Source organism: Mustelus asterias, chromosome 13 (assembly GCF_964213995.1).
Source record: "Mustelus asterias chromosome 13, sMusAst1.hap1.1, whole genome shotgun sequence".
In the NCBI taxonomy this organism is placed as follows: domain Eukaryota; kingdom Metazoa; phylum Chordata; class Chondrichthyes; order Carcharhiniformes; family Triakidae; genus Mustelus; species Mustelus asterias.
Window position 1 is genome coordinate 3,445,901 of NC_135813.1, and position 24,600 is coordinate 3,470,500.

The 24,600-nt window shown below is 47.6% G+C and overlaps 1 protein-coding gene and 1 non-coding gene across 6 annotated transcripts in view; one reads left to right on the top strand and one right to left on the bottom strand.

The window, feature by feature from the left end:
- Positions 1 to 355: 355 nt before the first annotated feature.
- The window catches only part of tsc1b (TSC complex subunit 1b), a 55,774-nt gene continuing 31,529 nt past the window's right edge, over positions 356 to 24,600 (top strand). For 2 of the 5 annotated variants that reach the window (XM_078226185.1, XM_078226187.1), the window contains exons 1-7: positions 8,257 to 8,361; positions 12,190 to 12,405; positions 14,465 to 14,568; positions 15,612 to 15,764; positions 18,328 to 18,472; positions 20,670 to 20,824; positions 22,173 to 22,246. In XM_078226185.1, the coding sequence (XP_078082311.1) occupies positions 12,300 to 12,405; positions 14,465 to 14,568; positions 15,612 to 15,764; positions 18,328 to 18,472; positions 20,670 to 20,824; positions 22,173 to 22,246 (737 nt within the window). In that variant the 5' untranslated portion in view covers positions 8,257 to 8,361; positions 12,190 to 12,299. Of the gene's footprint in view, positions 586 to 8,256; positions 8,362 to 12,189; positions 12,406 to 14,464; positions 14,569 to 15,611; positions 15,765 to 18,327; positions 18,473 to 20,669; positions 20,825 to 22,092; positions 22,247 to 24,600 lie in introns of those variants that run through there. The other 3 variants (XM_078226186.1, XM_078226184.1, XM_078226188.1) reach the window with 3 other exon arrangements.
- trnat-ggu (transfer RNA threonine (anticodon GGU)) lies at positions 10,455 to 10,525 on the bottom strand. The gene has a single exon. It is a non-coding gene; the product is annotated as a tRNA-Thr (tRNA).

Genomic DNA, 24,600 nt, shown 5'->3' on the forward strand with positions numbered 1-24,600 from the left:
TCCATCTCTCTTCCTTTATCCATCTCTCTATCTACCTCTCCCTCTATCCATCTTTCTATCTCTCCCCCTACCCATCTCTCTAATTATCTCTCCATCTCTCTCTGCCTCTATCCACACTCAGCGGTTGACAGCTGGAAGGCCACGCCCCCTTGCCCGCAAGTAACCTCATCCCCAGGAGACGGTGACGTCATGCGGGTCCTTCCAGCCCGGCGCAGGCGCGCAGGGGACACCTGCAGTCACGCGCAGCCGCGTCGCCCCGCCTCATATCCCTCCGCGCGCTGTGGGGGGGGGAAGGGGTGAAGCGGCCCGGGAACTATTTCCACAGATCCCTTCCCCTTCCATTAAAATCCACACAGGCGGCCGCCAGGAGGGAGAGGGTTTCCCGGGGGGATGGTCAGGTGGCGGGGTAGAGGCGGGGCTTGGCGCTGCCGAGGCTCCGATTGAGGGGGTTTTATGAGGGACACTGGAGGAAGTAGTCCGGGGTTTATTTGTTTTGCTGAGGCTGGCGGAGGTGGCCGGTCCTGTGGGGGAGGGGGTGAGGTGGTTAAGATGGCGGCGCCCTGTGGAATGTCGACTCGGTGAAAGGTAAAAACCCCCGCGGGGCCGGGGGAGCGGAGCCCGGAGGGAGAGGCAGGGACAGGCCGAGGCCGCCAGCGCCCCGCCGGCCGGAGCAGCGGGAGGCCGGGGAACCGCGACACCGGCCGCCGCCTTCCCTCCCCCCACCGTCCCGGGGCCCGGCCTGAGGGGACCAACACCACCGCCCCCCCCGCCCCTTCCCCAAACCCGGGGGCCGGAGCCGCTGCCACCCCCCCCCCCCCCCCCCCCGGAGCCGCTGCCACCCCCCCCCCCCCCCCCGGAGCCGCTGCCGTTCCCGGGACCCCACCCCCACCCGGAGGCGGAGTGAATGAATGTTTAAATTTAGGGGGGATTGAGGTTTTAAATAATTAAATTTCTCTTTTTTCTCTCTAATGTCGGGTTTGTATCGGGGTTTCTGCCGCTGGTCCGGGGCCGGGCCCCAACTCCAGTCTTTATTGTGAAATAATCATTTTGTTTGTGCAAAAATAGTCAAATCTGATCTTCCTCTTGCTTTTCCCTCACCCCCAGAATGTGGCGCAGCCTCTCCCCCATGGGCACCTTTCCAATCGCCCCTTTGTGCTAAAAGATTCTGAAACAGACCCCACCAACACTTCAACTGTTTAATTTCTACGGTTCTTTGTGTTGCCTTCAAATAACAGGAGTAGAAATATCTGGTGCATTGAATAAGCTAATCCTGCAGGATGTAAACAAGTCATGTTCATGGGTTAAGATGCAGATCGAAGATATGCAGGTCGGGTTGATTGGCCGTACTAAATTAACCCTAGTGTCGGGGGTTAGCACGGTGACACAGTGGTTAGCACAGTGCCTCTCAGTGCCAGGGACCCGGGTTCAAATCTGGCTTCTGTCTGGAGTCTGCACATTCTCCTCGTGTCTGTGTGGGTTTCCTCCGGGTGCTCCGGTTTCCTCCCACCGTCCAAAGATGTGCAGGTCAGGTTGATTTGGCCAAGCTAAATTAACCCTAGTGTCAGGGGGATTAGCAAGGTAAACATGAGGGGTTGCGGGGATGGGGCGTGGGTGGGATTGTGGTTGGTGCAGACTTGATGGGCCGAATGGCCTCCTGCACTGTAGAGATTCTATGATCTCATTGAATGTCAGAACTGGCATGAGGAGCTCAATGGCTGCCACTTGTTCCTGTGAGACCCAATGATAGGCTTGGCCCTCTACTGACTGTCAGTTTCTTTTCAGAAGCATTAAGTCCGTTTTGGTTGAATTGTCAGGCAGCCATTCAACTTTGTGGAATCTCTGGCAGTTGTATTTTTAAATGTTTGCGCACCAATAATCTTTGTTCAAATGTGAAACTCGACAATGACAGCTTGCATTTCTATAATCCTTTAGTAAAACGTCCCAAGGTGCTTCATAGGAGCATTAGCAAACAAAATTTGACACCGAGCCACACAAGGCAATATTAGGGCAGATGAACAAAAGCTTTGTCAAAGAGATAGGCTTTCACATTGTTACACTGCAGAAGGAGGCTATTTGGCCCATTGTGTCTAACAGTTCTCCAAATGAAGGCCAAATTCCAGTAGCACAGTGGTTAGCACTGCTGCTTCACAGTGCCAGGGACCCGGGTTCGTTTCCCGGCTTGGGTCACTTTGTGTGGAGTTTGCATGTTATTCCTGTGCCTGCATGGGTTTCTGTCGGGCTCCAGTTTCCTCCCACATTCTGAAAGATGTGCTGGTTAGATGCATTGACCCAAACAGGGGCCGGACTGTGGCAGCTAGGGGATTTTCACAGTAACTTCATTGCAGTGTTAATGTAAGCCTTACTTGTGACTAATAAATAAACTTCCCTAAAAAGAGGGCAGGAGTATTTTAAAGGAGAGAGATTTTGGGTAGGAATCTCAGTGCTTAGGACATAAGCCAAAGATAAAGCAATGAAAATTGGGAGTGTTCGAGCCCGCAGTTGAAGGAGCGCAAGGATATCAGATGGGTTGTAGCTCTGGAGGAAATTAGAAATGGAGAGATTTGAAAACTTAACTAGCAGCCAGCGTTGGTTAGCAAACTCTGGGTGTCATGAGTGAGGAGGTCTTGGTGCAAGTTAGCACATGGGCAGCAAAGTTTTGGATGATTACGTTTACAGAGAGGAGACTTGAGGCTGGCCAGGAATGCACTGGAACAGTCAAATCCAAAAATAACAAAGGTGTGATGAGGGTTCTAATAACAGATCAGCTGAGGCAGGGATGGGATCAGACAATGTTATCAAGTTGGAAATGGTGATGACGCAGGCTTGTGGTCAGAAGCTCAGCTCTGGTCAAATTTGACACTAAATTGTGAACAGTTTAGTTCAGCCTCTGAGCTGCCAGAAAGAGGAATGCAGCTCGAAAAAGTCAAGTTCTCATGCTGTTCTCTTCCCTGATACTTCGTTGATTCTCAAATTTTAGTTGTGTTGCACAGAGCATCTAGGGTATTTCTCACCACTGGTGTTTTACTAACAGCGTTAGTATCTGAGAGCTTTTTGCTAACCTCTTCTCCACTTGCTTGTTTTGCACCAGGACTCGGTGCATTAACTGGACCCATTTTCATAGAATCCCTACACTGCAGATGGAGGCCATTCAGCCCATCGAACCTGCACTGACAACAATCCCACCCAGGCCTTATCCCTGTAACCCCATGTATTTGCACTAGCTAGTCCCCCTGACACTCAGGAACAATTTAGCATGGCCAATCAACCTAGTCCGCACATCTTCGGACTGTTGGAAGAAACCAGAGGAAATCCACACAGATACGTGGAGAATGTGCACACAGTCCTCCAAGGCCGGAATTGAACCCGGGTCCCTGACACTGTGAGGCAGAGGTGCAACCACTGTGCCACCCCAACCTACTCACAGTGGTGAGTGAGGCTTGAAGTATTGCAACTGCTGTCATGCCCACCACCTGCCCTGTTCCCCCATCTGTGACCCTGATACTTGTTTGTAATGTCCTGTCGCTCTCTCTCTCTCTCACGCTGAGGGTAGTGGGTTGAGGATCCCTGGCAGCATTTAACATCAGTTAGCTTAGGTTGTGTAGAGGGATACTCCACCAACACTGATGTGTTTTACACTGTTTATAATGTTCGTCTACTTGTAAAATGGTGCACACACTGACTCAAGATGAATAATGACAAGGGAGTTTTTCTAATACATACATTTACAGCTGTTAATTCATGAGACTTGGGAGTTGCTGGCTTGGCCAGGGAATGTTTATCGTGGTAGATGGGTCACCAATGAAGCGGGCGTCTTTGTCCTGGATGGTGTTGAGCTTTTTGAATGTTGGAGCTGCACCCATCCGGGCAAGTGGACAGTGTTTCATTACACTCCCGGCTTGTGTCTGGTAGATGGTGGACGGGCTTTGGGGAGTTGGGAGGTGAATCACTTGCTGCAGAATTCCCAGTCTCTGACCTGTTTCTGTGGCTGGGTGTCTGGTGCACTTAAGTTACTAGTCAGTGGTGACCCTTGGAATCCTGATGGTGCAGAGTTTGACTGGAAGTGATGGTGACTCGACACACTCTCTTGTTGGAGGTGAGCATTGTCTGCCACTGAGGTCATTGACCTCCAACATCCATGACCATCTTCCTTTGTGCCAGGTATGACTCTAGCCATGGAGAGTTAGAACATAAGAACTAGGAGCAGGAGTCGGCCATCCGGCCCCTCGAGATTGCTCCACCATTCAATAAGATCATGGCTGATCTTTTCGTGGACTCAGCTCCACTTACCCACCCGCTCACCATAACCCTTAATTCCTTTACTGTTCAAAAATTTATCTATCCTTGCCTTAAAAACATTCAATGAGGTACCGTCAACTGCTTCACTGGGCTGGGAATTCCACAGATTCACAACTTTGTGTGAAGAAGTTTCTCCTCAACTCAGTCCTAAATCTGCTTCCTCTTATTTTGAGGCCATGCCCCCTAGTTCTAGTTTCACCAGACAGTGGAAACAACTTCCTTGCTTCTATTTTATCTATTCCCTTCATAATATATATTTCTAATAAGATCTCCCCTCATTCTTCTGAATTCCAATGAGTATAGCCCCAGTCTACTCAGTCTCTCCTCATAAGCCAACCCTCTCAACTCCGGAATCAACCGAGTGAATCTCCTCTGCACCCCCTCCAGTGCCAATATATCCTTTCTCAAGTAAGGAGACCAAAACTGTACACAGTACTCCAGGTGTGGCCTCGCCAGCACCTTATACAGCTGCAACATAACCCCGCTGTTTTTAAACTCCATCCCTCTAGCAATAAAGCACAAAATTCCATTTGCCGCCTTAATTACCTGCAAACCAACTCCTTGTGATTCTTGCACAAGGACACCCTGCACAGCAGCATGCTGCAATTTTTTACCATTTAAATAATAGTTAATTTTGCTGTTATTCCCCCTGATTCCCATTAACTTCAGTTTTGCTCGGGCTCCTTGGTGCTGCACTCCGTCAAGCGTGGCCTTGCTGTCAAGGACAGTCATTCTCTCCTCGCCTCTGGAGTTCAGCTCTTGACTATGTTTGGATTGAGGCTGTAATGAGTTCTGGAGCTGAGTGGCACTGACAGAACCTAAACTCAGCAGGTTATTGGTGAGTAAGTGCCACTTGATGGCACTGTATACACCTTCCATCACTTTGAGAGTAGACTGAAGGGGCAGTAATTACCTAGATCAGATTTTGTCCTGCATTTTGTGGCTGGGCCATACCTGGGCAATTTTCTACTATGTTGAGTAGATGCAGTAGCTGGATTAGAACAGCTTGGCCAAGGGCGTGGCTAGTTCTGGAACACAAGTCTTTAACAAGACAGCCAGGGCCCATAGTCTTTGCAGTGTCCACTGTGCTCAGCTATCTCTTTATCACGCAAAATGAATTGAATTGGCTGAAGACTGGCATCTCGGATGGTGGGGACCTCGAGGGAATCAAGAAGAATCCCATCTACTTGGCATTTCTGGCTTAAGATAGTTAATATTTCATCAGTCTGGTCTTTTACATTCATTGGCTGGTCTTTGCCATATTCTAGGGTGGCGATGTCCATGGAGCCTCCGGTTAACATCTTGCCCATCACCTGGGTGTCCGTTTCTTTCTGTAATCCACAGAGAAATTTCTCAACCCAGGATAGTTAATTTTAATTCCAAATTCCTACTGAGCTGAAGAGTTTGAGAATTTTATAAGCAATGTCCTTCTCGCTCTAATTCGCTGTTGAAGACCGCAGTATAGGCGAACTGGAAACCAGGACTCCTCTGTACTCTTTGATACTCTTGTTTTAAAAAAATGAGTGTTTCTTTCATGGCCACCTGATACCCCAAAGTATGTACTAGTCGATAAGTATGGTTTTTACGTGTAGTCCTTATTGTTAAGTAGAAAATGTAGCAGCTGGACTCCACAAATAGCAACGTGATAATGAAATGACCAGAATCTTTTCTCCATAAAGTTGATTGAGGGATAAATATTGGCCAAGACACTAAGAAAATTTATTGAGATAGTGCCGGGGGCTCTTTTGCACCCCTGCCAGACAGGACTGCTTCATCCAACAGAAGGCACTTCTGACAGTGCAGCACTCTCTCCATTCTGTGCTGGAGTTTGTGCTCAGGCCTCTGGAGCCCACAGTTTCCTCCCTGGGGGTGAGAGCTGCTGGTTGAGTTGTCACTGCCACCTGTCATTCACAGCCTGGACCATGTCAGGCGGCACGGTGACACAGTGGTTAGCACTGCTGACCCATGGCGCCAGGGTCCTGGGTTCGATTCCTGGCTCGGGTCACTGTCTGTATGGAGTTTGCATATTCTCCCCCTGTCTGCGTGGGTTTCCTCCCACAGTCCACAGATGTGCGGGTTTGGTGGATTGGCCATGGTAAATTGCCCCTTAGTGTCAGGGGGGCTGGCTAGGGTAATTGCATGGGGTTATGGGCCTGGGTGGGATTGTGGTCGTTGCAGACCCGATGGGCTGAATGGCCTCCTTCTGCACTGTAGAATTCTAAGCGGTGTCTCCCAGTGGGGCTGGAAAGGGGCGTGATGAAGTAATACCTAGTCTTTTGGCTATAAAATGTAAAATTACTTTGAGGCAGAAAGGATTTGTATTTTAATCAATAAATGAAAAGGAAACAAAATCCAGCAATATTCCATTTTTACATTCCGGTTCTGTTGGATATGTGGACAAAATATCATCCAGCAAGGATAAAAGTCTTTAAGATTGTTATTCAAAGTGGGTTCTGTGGAATATTTTTCCCGTTATCTTGGGAGAACACAGTGCAACAATAAAACTTTATAAAACTAAGTCTGTTGTGGAGACAATGTCAGGGGTGATACTCCTTCAATGAAGCAGTGCCATTGACAGTATGACTTCTTGGTGTGGTGGGGCTTACGTTGTGTTAAATCAATTCGACACACATGAGCCTCCTACCACCCCCTGTTTTATGTCATCCTGATGTGGAGATGCCGGCGTTGGACTGGGGTAAGCACATTAAGAAGTCTGACAACACCAGGTTAAAGTCCAACAGGTTTATTTGGTAGCACAAGCCACAAGCTTTCAGACCGCTGCTCCATCATCAGGTGAGTGGGAATTCTGTTCACAAACAGGTCATATAAAGACACAAATTCAATTTACAAAATAATTTACAAAATACATTATTTTGTAAATTGAGTTTGTGTCTTTATATGCCCTGTTTATGAACAGAACTCCCACTCACCTGATAAAGGAGCAGGGCTCTGAAAGCTTGTGGCTTGTGCTACCAAATAAACCTGTTGCACTTTAACCTGGTATTGTGAGACTTCTTATTATGTCACCCTATCAGCATATCCTCTATTCCTTTCTCCCTCATATCTTATCCAACCTCCCCATAAATGGCAGCAAGGTGACAGTGGTCAGCACTGCTGCCTCACAGTGCCAGGGACCCGGGTTCAGTTCCGGCCTTGGGTCACTGTCTGTGTGGAGTCTGCACGTTCTCCCCGTGTCTGCGTGGGTTTCCTCCGGGTGCTCCGGTTCCCTCCCACAGTCCAAAAATGTGTGGATTAGATTGATTGGCTGTGTTAAATTAACCCTAGTGTCAGGAGATTGACGGTAAATATGTGGGATTGCAGGAATAGGGCCTGGGTGGGATTGTGGTCGGTGCAGACTCGATGGGCCGAATGGCCTCCTTCTGCACTGTAGGATTCTATGAAATGCGTCAATACTACTCATCGCAACCACTCCCTGTGATCGTGAGTTCCACATTCTCACCACTCAAGTTCCTCCTGAATTCCCAATTAACTTGTATCGATGGCTCCGAGCTTTGAACTCTCACCCCCCTTTGTCTCTGTGGAACCCTGGTTCATAACTGAAAGACCTCTGCCCAGTTGACCCACAGAAATGTTAATGCTCCACACAACATGAATAGGAAGTGAATCCCACCAAAGCTGGAAACCTTTAATCTGTTTTTTCTCTTTCTGAATGTTGACAGATCATGTTGTATATTCCAGCGTTTCCTGTTGTTTTTTTTTTAGTCGGTGCAGAACTGCACCAGAAACTCGGACCAATCTAGCAACAGTCAGGAAATACTCTGCTGACTCTAACACTCTCTCTGATATTTGCTTATTTTTTTAAATAAACGTGCTGTCCCAGCTTCTGCTAACCGGCTCCATTTTAACTCCGATTTTAAAGAGTGTGAAGTCCAGTTTGAGAACTGTAAATAAAGTTGGGAACTTCTGTCCCTCTGGGCAAGTGGCCAAGAATTTGAACACGAGGCTCCCCAGTCGATGTTTTGAACGTCTGTCTTCTGCCAGACACAAGTGGTTGCTTTGTGGTTGTTTTTTTTTTGCTGTGAATGTTTCTGTTCCCGAGTGACAGTGAGTAGTCCTTATTAAGGTGCCTCATTACTGTGGCTTTTGAGGGGGGTGCGGGGGGCGGGCAGCAGGACAGGCCTCCAGGGATTCGCACGCTCTGCAGCTATTTTTGAATTCTGTTTGGCTGTAGCTTGTTCATATCCTCGTGTTAAACTTCCATTTAGGAATTATCACTCTCCTCGCTAATCGTTGATTCTGTGACCACCTCTAGTCCCCCAGATCTTTGCACCACTCCAATTCTGGCCTCTTGTCCATCCCTGACAGTGCTGGTGATGTCTGTGCCTCCTTATCCACTTAGACTCCCCTTACCTCTGGTCACCACCTGTCCAAATATCTCCTTGTGTGGCTTAAAGTCAGTTTCTGTTTGGTGAAACGACTTGGGACGATTCGCTAATATGTGACTGCAAGTTGGTAGATGTTTTCTTTGAGCCTGGGCGTGAAGGACATCGGGGGGAGGAAAATATGATCAAAGCTTTTCTGCAGCCTATAGTGTAGCAATGGAATATTGTGGCGGGGCAGCTTCTCTGTGTTTGTTCAGCTCCCTGATACTGGTTTACATGGTGGAATCTCGTCAGATATCCTGCAATGTTACCTGGGGCCCTTGTTTGTGTACTGTCTTGTTGATTTTGCAGGGTGGATGCTGTCAGAGCCAGAACAACAAGAACCAGAATTGGTGGTTTTGACTCTGACAATCTGTTGAAAAGAGCTGAATCATCCAAACAGCTGGTGATTGGAGGATATTACCACCCACGACAATTGGGGGTGGGTGCTGCTCGGTCGATTGGGTGCGAGGTATTGTGTTGCCCCCCCCCCCCCCCCTTCCCCATCTGTCTCCGGGTCAGTAGACAGCTGGTAGCTGTCTGTTCCAGTGCTGCTGTGATGCAGACAAATTTCTCCCAAACCTCTGCAGTGCCCAGGACAGCTCGCTGTCTGAGCCCAGGGAAGCGAGCAGTAGAATTGGGACCATCTTTCTTAAATGAATGACTTGCATTTCTATAAGCACCTTTCACAATCTCTGGCTATCCCAAAGCACTTTATAGCCATTGACTCACTTTTTGAAGTGTTGTCACTCATCCTGTCGGAAACACAACAGGCAATTTGCACGTAGCAAACTCCAACAAACATGATGACCAGATGATCTGTTTTTGTGATATTGGTTGAGGGATAAATATTGGCCGAAGTTGCAAGGGGGAATTTTCCTGCTCTTCAAAATAGCACCGGAGAGGAACACATCATACAAAAACAGCACCTTCAGCAATGTAGCACTGCCTCAGTCGTGCAGTCGAATGTTAGTCTGGAATCTATATTGGAAATACAAGGACGCTTCCTGATCCAAATGATCCCCTGCTCACTAACCCCATTTCACTCGGAAACTTCACATGCTCTGGATTCTGTGCAGAGTGTCATTGGGGACCAGCTGGTGTTAAAAAGATGAAAAATATGGGTTTAATTTTAATTTTGAACCATTTGATTTGGGGAGGGAGTTACCATTGAGCAAGGCAGACAGCGATTCTAAACGGATTGTTGGTTCATTGTCCCCCTGTAACCTAGGATTACTGAGACCAATCCTAACACAGCAGCTGGCTCAGTTAATTTGATATAAACCAGGGATCAAATCTTCCTCGTAAAGCTCAGCCGCTTAACAAAGACTTGCATTTATATTCCCCCTTTCAGCATCCCTGTGCAGTTCACGGAAACATATCGGACAAAATTTTTAACACTGAGACACATATTATAGAACCCCCTACGGTACAGAAGGAGGCCATTCGGCCCATCAAGCCTGCACCAACAACAATCCCACCTCGTGTCCCCGTGTATTTACCCGCTAATCCCCCTGAAACTAGGGTCAATTTAGCATAGCCAATCAACCTAACCAGCACATCTTTGGACTGTGGGAGGAAACTGGAGCACCCGGAGGAAACCCACACAGACACAGGGAGAATGTGCGGAGTCTGCACAGACAGTGACCCAAGCTGGGAATCGAACCCAGGTCCCTGATGCTGCGAGGCAGCAGTGCTAACCACTGTGCCACCATGCCAGCCTCAGAAAGGGATGTTTTGCATTGTGTAATTGCATAGATCACTTGAAAGGGATTAATGCTCTACTGGGGTTTGAACCCAGGATCTCCTGTTTACCAGACAGGTGCTTTAACCAACTAAGCCACATATGGAGACCTTGGGCAAGGTGACCGCAAGGTTTGTCACAGAAGTAGGATTAAAGGTGAAGAGAGAGAGAGGTAAAATTGTACAAGAGAGGGAACTCTAGAACTTGGGGCTCAGGTCGCTAAAAGCACAGACGGAGCGATTAAAATCGGGGATACGCCAGCAGCCAGAGTTGGAAGAGTGCAGAGATCTGGGGAGGATTGTATGGCTGGAGGAGATTAGAGAGATGGTGTAGTGAGGACATGGAGGGATTTCAATGCCAGGATCGTTATTTTAAACCCAAGGTGCTGGACCAGGAGTCAGTGTAGGTCAGTGAGCTCATGGCAATGAGTGAGCAGAACCTAGAGCGTGAGCTAGAATGTAGGCAGCAGAGCTTTGAATGAATAGAAAATGCTGGAAAGACTCAGCAGGTCTGGCAGTCTCTGGAGAGAGAGACCGGAGTTAATGTTTCGAGTCTGTGTGTTTGAAGGATGGGAGGCTGGCCGAAAGTATGTTAAAATACTGGCCTTCATTAATCGAGGGATTGAGTTTAGGAGTCGGGAGATAATGCTGCAGCTTTATAGGACCCTGGTTAGACCCCACTTGGAGTACTGCGCGCAGTTCTGGTCACCTCATTACAGGAAAGATGTTGAAGCCATTGAAAGGGTGCAGAGGAGATTTACAAGGATGTTGCCTGGATTGGGGGGCATGCCTTATGAGGATAGGTTGAGGGAGCTTGGTCTCTTCTCCCTGGAGAGACGAAGGATGAGAGGTGACCTGATAGAGGTTTACAAGATGTTGAGAGGTCTGGATAGGGTAGACTCTCAGAGGCTATTTCCAAGGGCTGAAATGGTTGCTACGAGAGGACACAGGTTTAAGGTGCTGGGGGGTAGGTACAGAGGAGATGTCAGGGGTAAGTTTTTCACGTGGTGGGTGAGTGGAATCGGCTGACGTCGGTGGTGGTGGAGGCAAACTCGTTGGGGTCTTTTAAGAGACTTCTGGATGAGTACATGGGATTTAATGGGATTGAGGGCTATAGATAGGCCTAGAGGTGGGGATGTGATCGGCGCAACTTGTGGGCCGAAGGGCCTGTTTGTGCTGTGGCTTTCTATGTTCTATGTTCTATGTTCTAATAGTTCAGTCCCGGGGGAGGAAAAGATGGGTAGGACAACAGCAATAACTTGCATTCATATAGCTTTTAAAAGTTTATTTAGTAGCGTCACAAGTAGGCTTACACTGCAATGAAGTTACTGTAAAAATCCCCTAGTCGCCACACTCTAGCGCCTGTTCGGGCACACTGAGGGAGAATTTAGCACAGCCAATACACCTAACCAGCACGTCTTTCAGACTGTGGGAGGAAACTGGAGCTCCCAGAGGAAACCCCCGCAGACACGGGGAGAATGTGCAGACTCCGCACAGACAGTGACCCAAGCTGGGAATCGAACCCGGGTCCCTGGCGCGGTGAGGCAGCAGTGCTAACCACCGTGCTGCCCCGGGTCCCTGGCGCTGTGAGGCAGCAGCGCTAACCACTGCGCCTCCCCTAAGCGCCTTTAATATTATAAACTAGTGATATTGCAGAATAGAGAACCATTAATAAATGACCTGTTGCAGCACTAACTTTGCGCTGAATTGCGTGTCTGTGGATATAATAATGAGTAACAATGACCGGTTCTTCCTCTTGTGTTTACAGTGCTACCCTGCTAGTCAGCGGTCAGGGGTGAGCGGGTTTAGAGCTGGCGTGGGTTGAAGCTGCCGCCTGGGTTTGAGCTGAGGACACCGGCCACGTGAAGCTCGCACAGCATGACGCAGCCGGTGAATGTTAGCGACCTGGTCCCGCTGCTGGAATCCACGGACCTGCAGGTTCTCGAGGAAGTGAAAGGGATCGTCACAGACCACCTCCGCTCAGGTGGGAGCGTGCAGGAGATTGCTCTCGGTTCAGTCCTCCGTTCTGATGAAGCAATTGAACTGGAATTGTTCCTTTGTTACTTTTACGATCAAAATATTTCCAGCATCTAATGTTTTTTGTTTAATTTCCGGTGTTTGCTGGCTTTTGTTTGTAAAAGTAATTTTATTTTAATGTGTGTGTATCTTTGATTCGACGATCCCTGATAATCAGTGTTTAGGCAGTTCTCCAAATCAGCAGAGATTAATTAGGGAGTAGTCAGTGATTGCCGTCATTCTGTTTGCCGTTCTAGGCTCATTCATCCCTTGTTGTCTTTAGGCCACTCGGCCCCATCATACCTGTGCCAACTCTTTGCAAGAGATATCCAATATGGTGCCCTGCCCATTCCCAAGTTTTTAAGTATTTAGCCATTTCTCTTTTGAAAGTTACTATTGAATCTGTTTCTGCCACCCCCTCAGGTACCACATTTAAATCATTATAGCCTCCTACGTTTATATATTTTTAAAATTCTGAGCTCCCCCCTGGTTCTTTTACCAGTGGCCATCAATCCATAAATGATGCTAGGCGGCTCGGTGGCACAGTGGTTAGCACTGCTGCCTCACAGCGCCAGGGACACTGGTTCAATTCCGGCCTCGGGTTACTGTCTGTGTGGAGTCTGCACGTTCTCCCCGTGTCTGCGTGGGTTTCCTCCGGGTGCTCTGGCTTCCTCCCACAGTCCAAAAGATGTGTGGGTTAGGTGGATTGGCCGTGCTAAATTGACCGTAGTGTCAGGGGGATTGGCAGGGTAAATATGTGAGGTTACGGGGAAAGGGCCTAGATGGGATCGTGGTCGGTGCAGACTTGATGGGTTGAATAGCCTCCTTCTGCACTGTAGGGATTCTATGATCTCTCTTCTGCTTACTGGATCCACCCCTCCCACCCCAGTGGAATTAATTGCACCTTATTTACTCCATCAAATGATCCTTTATAATTTTGAGCACTTACTAAATCTGCCATTACCCTTCTCTTCTCGAAAGGGAGCAGCCCCAGTTTTGCAGTCTTCATTTAAGTGAAGTCCTTTAACCTTAGTATCATTCTAGTAGATCTCCTCAGCACCTGATTCGAGGTAACAATCAGACCAGTCATGATCTTGTTCAATAGCGGAGCAGGCTTGAGGGGCCGAGTGGCCTACTCCTGGTTCTAAGATGTTTGGAGTCCAGAGTTGGAAGAATTGGGGGCTGACTAGTTATTTATAAAGGTTTAGTTTAACACTCCCAAGTGGGATATCAAGAGCTCTTTCCCATTGGCCAGCTCACCAGTGTAATATTTTGAAGTGCACTTATATTGGTGAAAACAGACATGTTACTGCAACGTTTAGTCCCTCACTGAGGACAAATGGAAGAATGCCAGATTCCAACTGACTACACCCAGTCAGCACCTTTTCATAGAATCACTACTGTGCAGAAGGAGGCCATTTGGCCCATCGAGTCTGCACCGACCACAATCCCACCTAGGTCTTATCCCCATAATCCCACTAATTTATGTTGCTTGTCCCCCTGACACAGGGACAATTTAGCATTGCCAATCCATCTGACCCACACATCTTTGCCTCCTGTAGTTAATTTATTAGTGTCACAAGTAGGCATACGTTAACACAGCAATGAAGTCACTGTGAAAATCCTGTAGTCGCCACACTCTGGCGCCTGTTCAGATACACAGAGAGAATTTAGCATAGCCAATCCACCTAACCAGCATGTTTTTCAGACTGTGGGAGGAAACCGGAGCACCCGGAGGAAACATGGGGAGAATGTGCAAAGTTCGCACAGACAGTGACTTAAGCCAGGAATTGAACCCGGGGTGCCTGGGGCAGTGCCACCCACCATGCTGCCCATAAATTTGTAATAAAAATTGTTGAGATCATTTGAAATTTGGCATTCCTGCATTTGTCCTGATGTGTACAAGATGAAAAACGTCGGCAATACATGTCTCTCTCTTCAACAAGCTCGATTACTCAAAGATTATGGAGAATACCTACTCTCTTTGTAAAAGTTCTGTGTTTACTATTGATATTATCTGTCTACAGATCGTGGCCCCTTGCTGCTGAATGCATTGGTGGATCATTACTTGGAACATAATTCTATGTTAGCTGTACAGATACTTTCAGCTGTACAGGAACCCCATGATAAGGTAAGCAGTAACTTTGAAGATGTTGTATCTCTTTTAACAGGGAACGAAGGGTGGTAATTGGATAAATGTAGCTCCAACTCCCCGAACTCCAGAAAGGTTGGTCAGAATGCTGGTTCATCCACTGTTTAGCTATAAGGACACACAAGAGGAACCCAAAAATATTTCAACTGGCTTCTTATTGACCTAACGGAGGAAATTGGGGCTGGCCCCTCGATGCCACAACCCAAAACTCTAAACATGATTGCTGGAATTTTACCGCCTTGCCTGCCAAGCAGAATTCTCCATCGGCCTCGGACGGGATTTTACGAGCCTTGCCCGAGCAAAGTCGTAAAATAGCGCCAGATGTCGGGGAGATGTAGAATGGAACGCCCATGGTGGCACGGTGTTAGCACTGCTATCTCTCGGTGCCAGGGACCCGGGTTCGATTCTGGCCTTGGGTGACTGTCTGTGTGGAGTTTGCACATTCTCCCCGTGTCTGCGTGGATTTCCTCCCACAGTCCAAAGATGTGCGGGTTAGGTTGATTGGTCATGCTAAATTGTCCCTTCGTGTCAGGGGGACTAGCAGGGTTAAGGGGATAGGGGCTGGGTGGGACTGTTGTCAGTGCAGACTCGATGGGCCGAATGGCATAAAGGGATTCTATGAAATATAGGTTTGTCTTAAATCTAACGTACAACATCGCAAATACCGGTAAACTGGATTCACTTCAGAAAGGAGGGAGTGGCATGCTTTTTATGAATGCTAATCCTTTTAAGAAACATCACTTTAAAAAAATCTCCACAGCTGCTTCGCACCATAAATCCGAGGACCACAATTTAAACCTGAGTTTGGAGTTGAATTCTGCAGGAAGTGGGCACCAAATCTTTTGAATTGTATTTTCAGTATGTGTGAATTGTTGAAATGTTGCGAGAGCCCAGGCTACATAAGAACAGGCAGCTTTGTTGTACGTCACCCGGGTGGCCACTTTTCAACTTTCTAGCCAGTTTTAGCCCACTCTTGCCTCCAGCAATCGGGGATCCATTTGAAAATGTTTTGTATTTTGCAGCATCTCATGGACCGACTAAATGAATGCATGGGGAAAGCAGCCACCCGACTATCTGCCGTGACCTTGCTGGGTCACGTAATCCGACGTGAGCCAACTTGGATCCATAAGCTCTTTCGTGCTCCTGTGCTGGTTTCACTACTCAAGTGTCTGAAGGTTCAGTACACCCATTTTTAAAATAACCTTATTACCCACTGTTCTTCTTTTCCCCCTAAAGTGTATCTCGGTGTTTGTGCCTAAAATGTGCTTTGGTGTTTAAGGAACTGTTGGAAGCAATAATTAGCTTCAAGTTATCATTGGGTTATTGGTTGGCTTGATGAGTAGCTTCTTTGTTAATTTTCTACTTTTTGCTCTGAAACTTTGCTTGTCTGAGTAAAGCAGTTTTGATTATAAATGTATTCGGATTTCTTTCCCCCCTTCTCTCCCTTCCTGTCTACCGTCCTATCTCAAATTCATCTTTTGACCTAAATTGGTGCTCTCCCGAGCAGTAACCAGATAAAAACTTTGCTCCAGTGTCTTAAACATGTCCATACCCCCCTCACCCAACCAAGGTTCACATTGAGGTTTAAATGAAAGAATGGCTTGCAATTAAAAACCTTTCGCTACCTCCGGACTCCCAAAGCATTTTCTTTTCGTTTGTGGGACATGGACGTCGCTGGCTGGGCCAGCATTTATAGCCCATCCCTAGTTGCCAGAGGGCAGTTGAGAGTCAACCACATTGCTGTAGCTCTGGAATCGCATGTAGGCCAGACCAGGTAAGGACAGCAGATTTCCTTTCCTAAAGGACATTAGTGAACCAGATGGGTTTTTCTGACAATCGACAATGGTTTCATGGTCATCAGTAGATGCTTAATTCCAAGTATTTTTTATTGAATTCATATTCCACCATCTGCCATGGCCGGATTTGAACCCAGGTCCCCAGAACATTAGCTGAGTTTCTGAATGAATGGTCTAATGATAATACCACTGGGCCATTGCCTCCCCTTGTCTGTGTGGATTCTGTGGGGGAATCTCCTCTGCTCCTCTGTGGATCCTGCCATGGAATCTTTTATGTATACTCTAGACAACAGGCTTGGTGAATCAGAAACACGACAGCTCTGACAGTGCAGCAGTCCCTCAGTACTGCACTGCAGTGCTGTTTCAGATTATGGGTTAAGTGTCTGGAGTGGGACCGGAACCCATGACTGTCTGATTCCAAGCTGCATGTGTTTCCCACTGAACCATGGCTGACCGGTCTTGAGTTTCTGTTACCTCGATGCCAGGAGATCGGAAAGTAAGTCATTCTGTGCTTTGGAAGAGCAGTCGTTTTAAAGTTATGGGCTCCCTCTTCAGTTATGTCCCCCTTCTTGGCATCGTTTATAGCTGACCTGTTTCCAGGCACAAAGTGGGGTGGAAATCTGAACTAGCACTGCTGTCTCACAGCATCAGGGACCGGGTTCAATTCCGGCCTTGGGTCACTGTCTGTGTGGAGTTTGCACGTTCTCCCCATGTCTGTGTGGGTTTCTTCCCACCGTCCAGTTTAGGTTGATTGGCCATGCTAAATTGCCCCATAGTGTTGGGGGGGGGTGTTAGCAGGGTAGACACCGGGTTACGGGGATGGGGCCTGGATGGGATTGTTGTTGATGCAAACTTGATGGGCCGAATGGCCTTCTGCACTGTAGGGATTCTATGATTCTGTTCAAGCTGAGTTTCAATTAAGAAGTTCCAAAAACTGAGATTGATGGAATGCTGTTAAATATGGGAATGATGGGATTGTGAGGGCCCAGTCCATCACGCAAACCAGCCTCCCATCCATTGACTGTGTACACTTCCCGCTGCCTCGCCAAAGCAGCCAGTATAATTAAGGATCCCACGCACCCCGGACATTCTCTCTTCCACCTTCTTCCTTCGGGGAAAAAGACACAAAAGTCTGAAGTCAAGTACCAACCGACTCAAGAACAGCTTCTTCCCTGCTGCTGTCAGACTTTTGAATGGACCTACCTTGTGTTAAAGTTGAATTTTCTCTGCACCCTAGCTATGACTGTAACACTACATTCTGCACTCTCTTGTTTCCTTCTCTATGAACAGTATGTTTTGTCTGTATAGCGCACAAACAACACTTTTCACTGTTAATGCATGTGACAATAATAATCAAATCATAAATCATAGAAACCCTACAGTACAGAAAGAGGCCATTCGGCCCATCGAGTCTGCACCGACCACAATCCCACCCAGGCCCTACCCCCATATCCCTACATATTTGCCCACTAATCCCTCTAACCTACACATCTCGGGACACTTAAGGGCAATTTTTAGCATGGCCAATCAACCTAACCCGCGCATCTTTGGACTGTGGGAGGAAACCGGAGCACCCGGAGGAAACCCATGCAGACACGGGGAGAATGTGCAAACTCCACACAGACAGTGACCCAAGCCGGGAATCGAACCCAGGTCCCTGGAGCTGTGAAGCAGCAGTGCTAACCACTGTGCCCACAGAAGTTGAAACGGATCAATTGTGGTCTAACCGACTGACAGCACAGCCGTGAAGGGCCGAATGGCATCCTTCAGTTCCACGAATGCCTTTGAATGCTCAAATGCCCACATGAAGATTCCTTTTTCCTGTGGGTTCCTGCTCATTGCCTCCCCAGTTTGGATTGTAGTCAATCGCCATGTCTCGCTGTTACATTAAACTGAAACACCCGCCCCCATTGAGTTTCAGCTGTCTCTCTTCTCTCTGCAGACAGAAACGGAGATTGTTGTGCTCACGACTGGAGTCCTCGTGTTAATTATCCTCCTGCCAATGATCCCACAAGCTGGGAAGCAGTATCTCCTCGATTTCTTTGAAATCTTTGGCCGGTTAGCTGCCTGGAACCTGCAGAAACCAGGTATGTCAATGGTACAGTGAGGGGGAGGTTGGGGGGGGAGATTCTGGTTATGCCAATCGAGGCAGGACATGATTGTCTGATCTCTTTTTTTTAATCTCCAAAGTCCTTGGCTTTGAATCAAAGGCTCCTGGGATGAGAATCTCTTCTGCCCCAGGGTGTTGAATGTAGTTTTGAGTTTTTGCACTTTCAGCTTTAATCACAATGGACAAGAGCCCACCGTGTGAAGCTCACAAGTGGCTAACTGTCTGCGACTGGTTGATGTAGAAAGTGTCATCACTAGGGCGGCACAGTGGTTAGCACTGCTACCTTGCAGCGCCAGGGACCTGGGTTCAATTCCCGGCTTGGGTCACTGTCTGTGTGGAGTTCGCACATTCTCCCCGTGTCTGCGTGGGTTTCCTCCGCGTGCTCCGGTTTCCTCCCACAGTCTGAAAGACGTGCTGGTTAGGTGCATTGACCATGCTAAATTCTCCCTCAGTGTACGCGAATAGTTAACAGTTTACCTATTAGTCACAAGTAAGGCTTGCATTAACACTGCAATGAAGTTACTGTGAAATTCCCCTAGTCGCCACACTCCGGCGCCTGTTCAAGTCAATGCACCCTAACCAGTACGTCTTTCAGACTGTGGATGGAAACCAGAGCACCCGGAGGAAACCCACGCAGACACGGAGAATGTGCAAACTCCACACAGACAGTAACTCGAACCCGGGTCTCTGGCGCTGTAAAGCAGCAGTGCTAACCACTGCTACCGTGCCGCCTCTGTTGGCACGGTAGCAGTGGTAGTGGAACAGGTGCTGGAGAGTGGTGACTAGAGGATTTTCACGGTAACTTCATTGCTGTGTTAATGTAAGCCTACTTGTGACGTTAATAAATAAACTTTTAGATGAGCATACAGGTGTTTTTAGCTGCAGTTGAAACTTTATCCTGCAGGTGTCCCTCACTCTTATGGTTCCCTGAAAGAGAGAACCTGTAATTATGGAGCGTCTTTCACAGCCTCAGGATGTACAAAGGCATTTTGCAGTCAATGGAGGACTTTTGAAATGTAGTTACTGTTGTAACACAGGAAACACTGCAACTGATTTTCACTCAGCAAGATCCCACAGCAGAGAGTTGAATCAATGTAATGTGGTGGTGAAGATTGAGGAATAAATATTTTTCAGCACACCAGGGAGAGCGCACCTACACGTCTCTGGAATAGTGATCTTAGGATCATTTTACATTAATCTGAGAGAGCAGATGGCTTTGGTTTAACGGATCAAGTTTATTCCTGATTCTAGGACATGTAGAAGTTGCCCTGGAATCTATAACTTGGTCTTCCAGGCTTGCTCATCCTGCATTTTTGTAACAAAAGCAAGTTAGTTCTGATGCTGGAAATCAGAAATGAAAGCTGTAAGATACAGGAAACACTCAGTAGATCTGACCACACCTGTGGCGAGAGAAACAGAATTAAATGCTTAACATCCATGTCTGTTCATCAATCGTACAGTTTTCTGTATGTTGATTTTTGTAACAGCTTCCATTTCTACAATGCCTCTGACAAAATAAAGCTAACAAAGTAAAACTATCTTATTGGGTGGATAATGGTGGCTTGTTGTGTGCAGAAGCAGCTGTCCCAGGCTTGACAGGACACACCTGCCCACATGCTCCAGCCCTGCTGCTAAGCAAATTGGGTGCAAGTGGGATTAGGAAACAGTGCGGCCGGGGGAAGAGAATCGGATTAGTCGTATAAGATTCGAACAGGACTAGACAGGGTGGATGCAGGAAGGATGTTCCCGATGGTGGGGGGTGTCCAGAACCCGGGGTCACAGTCTGAGGATTCAGGGTGGACCATTTAGGATGAAGATGAGGTGACATTTCTTCACCCAAAGAGTGGGGAGCCTGTGGAATTCATTACCACAGGAAGTAGTTGATGCCAAAACATTGAATGTATTCAAGAGGCGGCTGGATATAGCACTTGGGGCGAATGGGATCGAAGGTTATGGGGAGAAAGCAGGATTAGGCTATTGAGTTGGATGATCAGCCATGATCGTGATGAATGGCGGAGCAGGCTCGAAGGGCCGAATGGCCTCCTCCTGCTCCTATCCTCTGTTTCTATGTATATAATTTGCAAGTGGAGTTCTACACTGTTTAAAATGAGAAATTTTAAAATGTTGCTGTCCTGCAGTAAGTAGCCTTTTCTGTTCTCTCTTCATTCTAACAGTCCAAGTGCCAGAAGTATATTTGATCCATCTACACGCCAGTGTTTATGCATTATTTCACCGTCTCTATGGGATGTACCCGTGCAATTTTGTGTCCTACCTCCGCTCCCACTACAGTATGAAGGAAAACATGGAAACTTTTGAGGAGGTGGTAAAGGTAAGACCTGAGCTGGATTCCTTCTCTCTTTCCCGGGGGGAGTGGGGGGGCAAGATTTAGTAGCATTGATTAATGAAGACGGAGTGGCCGTGTGCATCTTAAGCTGCACTGACTGCTGTAAAGTGCTTCATTAGGTAATGGGGTGCGCCTGCCTCGGTCGCAGCGTGACTTTGAGAAGACCCCGGAACTTTTCCAAAGTGCTGCAGGTGAATGGAAAAAGGACTTTGGTTTGTATCGTACCAATCACCAGCCCCGGGCACCCTGCATCACGTTACATCGAAAGGAATATTTTGCAGCAGTCAATGCCCACCCACCCCCACCCGTTTCATATATCGCCCACCCCTCATTACCCTGAGAAGGTGGCTCTGGGCGGCCACTTTGAATCACTGCGAGTGGCTTTAACACAGCAAAGTGGCTTTCTAGATCACTTCTCTGGACAGTTCAGAGTCTGCCGCGTTTATGTGGGGCTGGCTGAATAAGGAGAGCTAAAGGCTTGGCAGTCCATGGCGGGGTTCTGCTTTCTGGGGGAGGGGGGGCGTAATAGGTAGGGAGCACAGGAGTAGGGGTTGTGGGATTGGTGGAGTTTAGAGATTGGAAAGGACTTGTGAACAGCAACCGACTCGAACGGCTTCTTCCCTGCTGCCATCAGACTTTTGAATGGACTTGCCTTGCATTAAGTTGATCTTTCTCTACACCCTAGTTATGACTGTAACACATTCTGCACTCTCTCGTTTCCTTCTCTATGAACGGTATGTTTTGGCTGTATAACGTGCAAGAAACAATACTTTTCACTGTAAATACATGTGACAAGAATAAATCCAATCATCAGTGATGCCCCTTGTTGCCTGTTGCATTGCACGCGCTCGAGGTTGTCTTGAGTGACCAGTTGGGTGAGGCATGAGGGCAGCCAGCACACTAGCTTTGTACTCCCGGATGGGTCAGCATTGTCAGGGGAGAGGATGGGTGGGGAGGGGGGGACTAATGGTAGAAAATGCAAATGAAAACTAGAGTGGGTGTGCTTGATCATTAAAAAGTGACTGTTCAAATATGTTGGACACGTTTACCTGTATTCTTCATTGAACTTTAAATTCATTGAGTTCGTCTGTGCAAACTAGCTGAGGCGTGGGCGTGCGGTTAGTGTGGGGGCGCAGGCGTGCGGTTTGTGTTTGGGGGGGGCGCGCGTGCATGTGCTTTGCACAGGTGAGCAGGTTCTTTGTTCACGCGGTTTGATCGCATTTCGTACTGACTGGTTTGGCTTTTTATTGAAGACCCTGTGTAACTGACAGGCAGCGACAGTTTTTTGGTTACATTGATCTTAAACTTACTGCGTTCCCAATAACTGTCACAGCCGATGCTGGAACACGTGCGAATCCACCCCGAGCTCGTGACTGGAACCAAGGACCACGAACTGGATCCCATTAAGTAAGTGATATTTTGTCGATCCTTCCATTTGTCTCTCTGGCATGTTTTCCTTTTTTTATTAATAAATCTAGACTCGTCTAAGAGCATTTCAGCTGATGCGATGTTACTGTTGCTTTAAAAGTGTTGAATTTTTAACTTCATGGACCTGTTTCTCATCTTTTTTTCTTGCCATTCTGGTTTAATTTTTTTGGGATAGAATCCCTACAGTGCAGAAGGAGGCCATTCGGCCCATCGAGTCTGCACCGACCACAATCCCACCCAGGCCCTACCCCCATATCCCTACATATTTACCTGCTAATCCCTCTCACCTACACATCTCAGGACACTAAGGGGCAATTTTTAGCATGGCCAATCAACCTAACCCGCACATCTTTTGGGTTCCTAGCTTCGTATCAAAGTTGTGTTTTCACCAGCTTTGGAGAGAGTGATTGTTTTGTGGGAATTGTTTTTCTCGCAGTGCGTGAAACAGAAGCTTTGCTGTTGTATAGAAATGAATAAAAGAAATTTGAGCTAGATCTCTCTGAGGGGTAATATATGCAGTGAGGTATAAAGTAGTGGCACAAACTAATCAAATAGAATGCTTTCAGCACTGAAGGAGGCCGTTCTGCCCCTCTAGCCCATTCCAGCCCTTTCACAACCTCAGGATGTCGCGATGCACTTAACAACCAATGAAGTACTTTTGTGGCCTGGTTACTTTTGTAAAAAAGGAAATTCGCTGCACAGCAAGCTCCCATAAAAAGCAGAGGGATAATGACCAGATAATCTGTTTGTTTAATGTTGATTGAGGAATGGATATTGACCACAACTCTGGGGAGAACTCTCCTGTTTTTTTTTTAATGCTGTGGGATCTTTCTCCTACCCTTCCCCCATCTTGAGATGGCAGATAGAGCCTCTGGTTAATGTCTCGCCAGAAAGACGGCACCTCTGACAGTGCAACACTCCCTCTGTACTCAGTGTCAACTTGGATTATGGGCCCATGTCTCTGCGGTGGTGGGAGGCGATGGCCCAGTGGTGGTATCGCTAGACAATTAATCCACAAACACCGCTAATGTTCTGGGGACCCGGGTTCGAATCCCGTCACGGCAGATGGTGGAATTTGAATTCAATAAAAAGAAAATCCGGAATTAAGAACCTACTGATGACCATGAAACCATTGTCGATTGTCGGGAAAACCCATCTGGTTCATGAATGTCCTTTAGGGAAGGAAATCTGCCGTCCTAACCCGGTCTGGCCTTCATGTGACTCCAGAGCCACAGCAATGTGGTTGACTCTCCAGTGTCCTCTGAAATGGCCGAGCGAGATACCTCAGTTGTTGACGAAGGCAGGTCACCACCACCTTCTCAAGGGCAGTTGGCGATGGGCAATAAATGCTGACCAGCGACACCCATGCCCCACAAATGAATTTTAAAAATTTGAGCTAGATCTCTCTGAGGGGTAATATATGCAGTGAGGTATAAAGTAGTGGCACAAACTAATCAAATAGAATGCTTTCAGCACTGAAGGAGGCCGTTCTGCCCCTCTAGCCCATTCCAGCACTATGCAAGAGAAATTTAACTCGCTCTACACCCCTCCGCCCACCCCCACCTCACTTTCCCTCAGTGCTGATCCAGTTTACTTTTGAAAACTGAGTGAATCTACCACCTCCACAACTCAGGCAGGGCATTCCCGATCCAGGCGACTTGCAAAAAATAAATCCTCAATTTGCCGTTGATTCTTGTGCCAATCGCTTGAGCTTGGTGTCCTCTGATTCTCGACCATTCTGCCAGTTTCTCTGTCTGGATCCCTCATGATTTTGAACAACATCTATTCAGTCTTCTCTCAATCTTCCGAGTAAAGAAATGAGCAGGAATGTGTGTGTAGAGATTGGTGAGAATGTGGAACTTGCAGGTTGAATTCGTTGGCATTGATGCTTTTGAGGGGAAGGTTAGGAGAAGGGAAGAGAGAGCAGGGAGAGATTGTTCAAGTGGCGAATCTCATTGAGCACAAATACTAGCATAGATTAGATGGGCCGAACAGCTTCTGTTGCAGCTCCTAACATCAGAACGTTTGTGAATGTAGATAACAATGTGATAATGACCGGGTAATGTTTTTTGTGATGATGATTGAGGGATAAATATTGGCCAGATCACAGGGGATAACTGTCCTGCTCTTGGAAGAAATGCCATGGGAACTTTTACATCCATCTGAACAGGCAGATGCAGGGGCGGCACAGTGGTTAGAATTGCTGCCTCACTGCACCAGGGACCCGGTTCAATTCCAGCCTCGGGTCACTGTGTGGAGTTCGCACCTTCTCCCCGTGTCTGCGTGGGTTTCCTCCAGGTGCTCAGGTTTCCTCCCACAGTCCAAAGATGTGC